The 6,085-nt window shown below is 42.6% G+C and overlaps 1 protein-coding gene across 17 annotated transcripts in view; it reads left to right on the top strand.

Annotated features, from left to right (window-relative positions):
* The first annotated feature begins 4,835 nt into the window (after window positions 1-4,835).
* The window catches only part of YAF2 (YY1 associated factor 2), a 76,458-nt gene continuing 75,208 nt past the window's right edge, over window positions 4,836-6,085 (top strand). For 11 of the 17 annotated variants that reach the window (XR_005794461.1, XR_005794465.1, XR_005794463.1 and 8 more), the window contains exon 1: window positions 4,836-5,855. Coding sequence is in view for 5 of the 17 variants with exons in the window: in XM_040488418.1 (XP_040344352.1) it covers window positions 5,411-5,855 (445 nt within the window). In the remaining 12 variants the exon portion in view is untranslated. The remainder of the gene's footprint in view (window positions 5,856-6,085) is intronic. The other 6 variants (XR_005794471.1, XR_005794470.1, XM_040488419.1 and 3 more) reach the window with 4 other exon arrangements.

The raw sequence follows: 6,085 nt of genomic DNA on the forward strand, positions 1-6,085 counted from the left end.
AAATTAAAGCAAAAATAAGCTATTGAGCAAAAATAAACCACATCAAAATAAAAACTTTCTGCATAGTAAACAACCAAAAAAATTAAAAAGCAACCTACTGAATGGCAGAAGATATTTGCAAATCACCTATACAAAAAGGGTCAGTATCCAAATACATAAAGAACTGATACAACTCAACACCAAAAAATAAGTAATACAATTTAAAACTGAGTATGAACAGACATTTCCCCAAAGAAGACATTCAGATGGCCAACAGACACATGAAAAGATGCTTAACATCTCTTATCATTAGGGAAATGCAAATCAAAACTACAATGCGATATCATCCCATATATGTCAGAGTGGTTAAAATAAAAAACACAGACAACAAGTGTTGGCGAGGATGTGGAGAAAAAGGAACCCTCATGCACTTTTGGTGGGAATGTAAACTGGTGCAGCCACCATGGAAAACAATACGAAGGTTCCTCAAAAAGTTAAAAATAGAACTACCCTATAATCCACAAATCACACTACTGAGTCTTTACTCCCAAAATACAAAAAACACTAATTCAAAGGGATATATGCCCCCCTATGTTTATTGCAGCCAAACTATAGAAGCAGCCCAAGTGTCCATCGACAGATGAATGGATAAAAAAGAGGTGATACACATACACACACACACACACACACACACCATGGAATATTATTCAGCCATAAAAAGAATGAAATCTTGCCATTTGTAACAGCATGAATGGAGCTAGAGCATATAATGCTAAGTGAAATAAGCCAGTCAGAGAAAGACAAATACCATATGATTTCAGTCATATGTGGAATTTAAGAAACAAAACAAATGAGCAAAGAAAAAAAAAAAGAGAGAGAAACCATAAAACAAACTCTGAACTGTAGAGAGCAAACTGATGATTACTGGAGGGGACATGAGTGAGGAGGGATGGGGGGATATAGGGGACAGGGTTAAAGAATACATTTATCAAAAAGGGGGTTAAAAGAAAAGAAAAAAAGTGTGGACTTCAACTTTTTAATTTTAATCTTTTCAATCTTAATTTGTTCTCAAGTTCTTACAGATGCACAATGCTTTTTCATAATCCATAATCTAAAAAGCACTGAAAATTGAAAACATTTTCATATTTTACCTGACCTATAATCATTTAGCAGTAAAGCCTAAGTAGTACTGAGGTGAGGTGATTTATGGACTTTATTTTCCCACACGGCATGAATATTTATATATTTTGCAGAAATATTAATGCATTTGATTATGGGATACTACTTGAGAGCCCACTTGGAGGGTTATGTAATTATGCAGTGTTTGTACCATATAATGCCTTTTGAAAATCCCAAAATGTCTTTCTAATGAAAGATATCCAGCCTTAAAACTTTCAGATGAGGACTATGAATCTGTACTAGTAATGTTACAAGAATACACTGGAAATGTTAATTTAAAAAATTTGGGGGAATCTGGGTGGCTCAGTTGGTTGAGTGTCCGACTTTGGCTCAGGTCATGATCTCACAGTTTGTGAGCCTGCACTCTTTCTCTCTCAAAAATAAATAAACATTAAAATAAAAACTTAAAAAAAACTTTGCTGAGCTCTTTATGCTAGTATTATGGGCTTAATTGTTTTAGTTCCCCCTGCAAATTCATGTTGAAGTCTTAACTCCTTAGTACTTCAGAATGTGACTATTTGGAGATAGGGTCTTCAAAGAGATAATTAAGATAAAAGGAGGTCATTAGGGTAGGTCCTAATCTAATAGGACTCTGTCTTTATAAGAATTAGGACACAGACTCACACAAAGAGAAGACCAAGTGGGGACAGAGAGAAAGTGGCTATCTACAAGCCAATGAGAGAGGTCTCAGGAGAAGCCAAGCCTGCTGACACCTCAATTTCAGAATGTAGCCTCTAGAATTATGAAGAAATAAATTTCTTTTGTGAAAGTCACCCAGTCTGTGGTATTTTATTTTGGTGCTATAGAAACTAATACAGTGGTAACATATAACTTTTATAATGAATAAAATCAGGAAAGGTATCTCTGCTTTGCAAAAACAAAACACTAACCAGCTAAAAAAAAAAAAAGCAAAAAATCAATCTTTTAAAATGTGATTGGTTTTACAGTTGCAATTTATTATCTTTATCCTTCATGTTGAATTTTGCCAGAGAAGATTTGAAGCTCATTTCTTCCTCAGTTACACTGTTTCCCTCACATTCCGGTCTTACTTCAGGTATTAGCTTCGACCGTCAAATAACTATATAGAAAACTTTAATACATAGCTTTTATTATTATGTTTGCTTCCTTGTTAGAAACTCAGGGCTAATCAGAACTGCCTGGGGTCTCCGGGATCCCACAGTCAATCTCTTGATCTAAGACAGGGTCTCCCTATCCCTTCATCCACCTCAACAGAGAGTAGTATTACTATTTATCTGTGTACAGGATCCCATGCACAGTTTCAGTAACTTTTCCAGTCTCTGCCATTCTAGAAAGCATATTAGAATGGAAATGAATATTATTATATCAGTGACCTAGGGATTATTTTAATTTCTAAAAAGGAAATCATTAGAAAATTTCAACACCTTAGGGTTGCCTGGGTGACTCAGTCGGTTGAACATCCAACTCTTGATCCTCAGGTCATGATCTCATAGTTCAGTTCGTGGGATTGAGCCTTGCTGTCAGTGTGGAGCCTGCATGATTCCCTCTCTCCTCTCTCTCTCTGCCGTTTGCTCTTGCACACACACATACTCACGCTTTCTTGCTCTCTCAAAATAAATAAGTAAACATTTAAAAACTTAAGGCTATTAAAAGACAATTTCAACACTTTATTTTTAAATTGTTAAAACTATTGTTAAAGAGTTTGTGTCATTTTACAAGTGTCCCTAGTGAAGTGCATATACAAAGTATTGAACTCTGTTAATGTATTGAAGACACCCAAATGGGTAAGAATCTGGGTGACTCTGGTGACAAGGATCTTCATATTCTCCACTGGCCACTCTTCCAGATTAGTAGGAAACACTTTAAGGAAAAGGTATGATTTTTGGGTGAAGTAGGAGGATTGGCTTCAGTATCTCTCTATGGAAGCCTGCTACAGGAAGGGGGTTTTTCTATAAACAAGAACTAATAAATGGGAGGCAGCTGGTTTAGTGCAAGCGTGTGTGCTTTTGTACTCCACAGAAACTGGGTTCCTAGTTCTTCTAAAAGGACTGCAGTACTTTGCAGAGTTGTAAAGTTCAGTTTGAAGGGGTGTTGTAAATTTCAGCATTGATTGACCATCCTCTGTGCACACAATATGCTGAACAGGCTGTAAATCCTGTATGAAAATATCACTCGTCCAAGAATCGTGACCCAGGTGAATGTATTCATTCTCACAACATTTACTGAGTACCAACTATGTGTCAGACTATTCTAGGGGCTTGACATGCAGTGATCAAGGCAACAAATAAAAGTTCCTGCCTTCTTGAGTATATAATTCAGAAGTGGAGTTTACTTTCCAGGGGTGGAGGTTAGATTCTAGTGAAATGGTAACTTGCAGCATGGGAGAGTTTGACAGTCCCAGATTTGGGGACTTTTGATTTAAAAATAAGTTGTTGCCAACACTTGTGCAAGTAAACCAGTTCTTGCCAGTCTCCTTGATGATCCATCCAGTCAAGGAATTTTGAAACATCACCATGTCTGGGGCACCGGGGTGGCTCAGTTGGTTAAGTGTTTGTGAGTTTGAGCCCCTGCATCACACTCTGCTATTAGCACAGAGCCCTCTTCGGATCCTCTGTCCCCCTCTCTTTCTGCTCCTCCCCCATTTGTGTTCTCTCTCTCAAAATAAATAAACATTAAAAAAAAAAAAACCCACAATGCCTTAGACTTGGAAGGGACCTTAGTTAAGACAACAGTTTTTAACTGCTTTATTTTATAGATGGAAAATAGGAATTGACTTACCTAAGGTTACCCATTGCATTACGGAGAGATTGAGGACTAGGCCTTAGAACTCCCTTTGTTCGCTTTTCTCAATCATATTCCTCATGGTTTCTGATTTGCGGTTGGAGCCTGGAGAAGCGACACTTTTCAAAAAGTACAGATGGTGCAGTGAGTTCAGGGACTGCTGTAAATTGGAGTGATTTGGTTAATCAGAAATCACGGTCTGGTAAAAGACAGTAAGATATGTGAGCTCTAATTCTGGCCTTTTCATTAAGGAAAAACCATTTAACCTGGGCCCTAAATTCTTTGTCTTTCAAATGGACAGGCTAGTTGATAAGAACATTTGCCTAATACTTTGAGTCCTTTAAGAAAATGCATTTGTGTGAAGAGATTTGCAAAGTGCCTGGCAAATAGTGCTAAAATGTTATGTTGTTATTAATCACACAACCTCATAAATACACATAATCATTTTGCGGATGGAGAAGTTGAAAATTATAGAAATTAACTACAATTTCCAAGATCCATTAGTGAAGGAACAGGGAAAGTAGGCTGGGAACTGGGAATTTTGACATTACTATTTAATATGTTAATGTTAAGTACCTTAACATTCTTTCAGTTATTGAGGTTATTATTTTACAGGAATTTGGACTTGCTGTGAACCTAGAAAGATTGGGTAGAAACAGAAGAGGAAAGTATTTTATGCAGAAGTAAGCCATGTGGGTGAAGGAACAAATAATTTTATCTGCTGTCTTTGCCAGGAGGCCGCTTTTCTGATAGGAAGTAGGATGAGGAGGTAGGGAGAGAAAGTGGAAATCCTTGAATGCCAAGCTATGGAGTCTGAGAGCCTTAGCAAGGTACTTGATCAGAGTGGTGGCCTAATATTATCAGTATTTTATTTCGTATCTGGTTGTGGACTACTGAATCGATTGCGGAAGTGGGGCTGGAGTTTAGGAAACCAGATAGATGCTGTTGCTAGAGTCTAGTACGAGATGAGGGCATCTACTGTGTCGAGGAAACGAGACTTGGTGGAAAAGTGTTCATTTCTTACTCAACAGACAACATTCAGGGACTATGTAAACTCGTTATCGAAAAAAGAAAAGGGCTTATGAGTTGTTTTGTTTTAAGCGGCTACTGTTGAGTCCTGGGAGGCCAAAAGAGTGCATTCGGAATTAAAACCAAGGTTAAATTCCTCCTGGCTTTGTCATCCTCTAATTATATAATACAGAGGAAGTCACCTACCCTCTCTTGAGCCTCGGTTTCGTTTCCTCTAAATTAAGGGCGACAGTACCTACTTGGTAGAGACTTGCGTACAGAAAATTAGTATTTTAAGGCACCTAGCAATGGCGCTCAATATTGGTTCCCGCCTTCCCCCAGGTGTCTCTCGAGCTGAGCCTGAGCAGTCAAGGACGGTCGAGGCCGGGAAAGCGGTTCTACCTGGAGACCGCGGCCGGGCACTGCTCCCGAACCGGGCTGACCTCCCAACGCCGGCTCCACCCGGGAGCACACGTCCCGCGGGATGACTGCGCATCCCCCTGTCAGAGGGGCCCTGCAGCGCGTGGCAGCCACCGCCAGCCAAGGATGCAGAAAGGAAGCGCAGAGAGCCGAGCGGAGAGGCGGCGGCGCCCGAAGCTGCAGCGACCACCCCCACGCCGCCCGCCCGCGAACTCGCCGCGGGTGCTGGGCCGCGCTGGCCGCGTTTGAAGTCTCCGGCGCCGCTGCTGGTTGGCCGGCTCGGGTCACGTGCACGCAGGCAGGAGTTTCCCCGACAGCTGGAGGCTGCGTGGGATCCGGCGGCGGCTCCGGAGCTCGGCGGTGCGGCCTTCCCCGCCCCCTCCTCCCTCCTCCCCCGCCCGCTTCCGCCCGGCTTATTATCCTCCTTATTGACAAACAGAGCGGCCGCGGCGGCGACTCTCCGCGTGCATCTGTAGCCAAGCCATGGGAGACAAGAAGAGCCCCACCAGGTAACAGCGCCCGGGCCCCCGGGCCCGGACTGTGCAGGCGGCGGGGCCCTCGCGCCGGGCTTCGGGCGGCCGTCTCGCTCGCCGCCCGGGCAGCGGGGCCAGAACGGGGGCGGCGCTGGCGCCGCTGCTGCGAGAGCACTGCCGCGTGAGGGGCCGGCGCCGGCCGCCCCACAATGGAGCCGCGATGGCGGCGGCCGGAGCCGCCACAGTCCGGGCCCGGGGGCCCGGGC

Source organism: Herpailurus yagouaroundi, unplaced genomic scaffold (genome assembly GCF_014898765.1).
Source record: "Herpailurus yagouaroundi ecotype Mexico unplaced genomic scaffold, PumYag 166, whole genome shotgun sequence".
Taxonomy (NCBI): domain Eukaryota; kingdom Metazoa; phylum Chordata; class Mammalia; order Carnivora; family Felidae; genus Herpailurus; species Herpailurus yagouaroundi.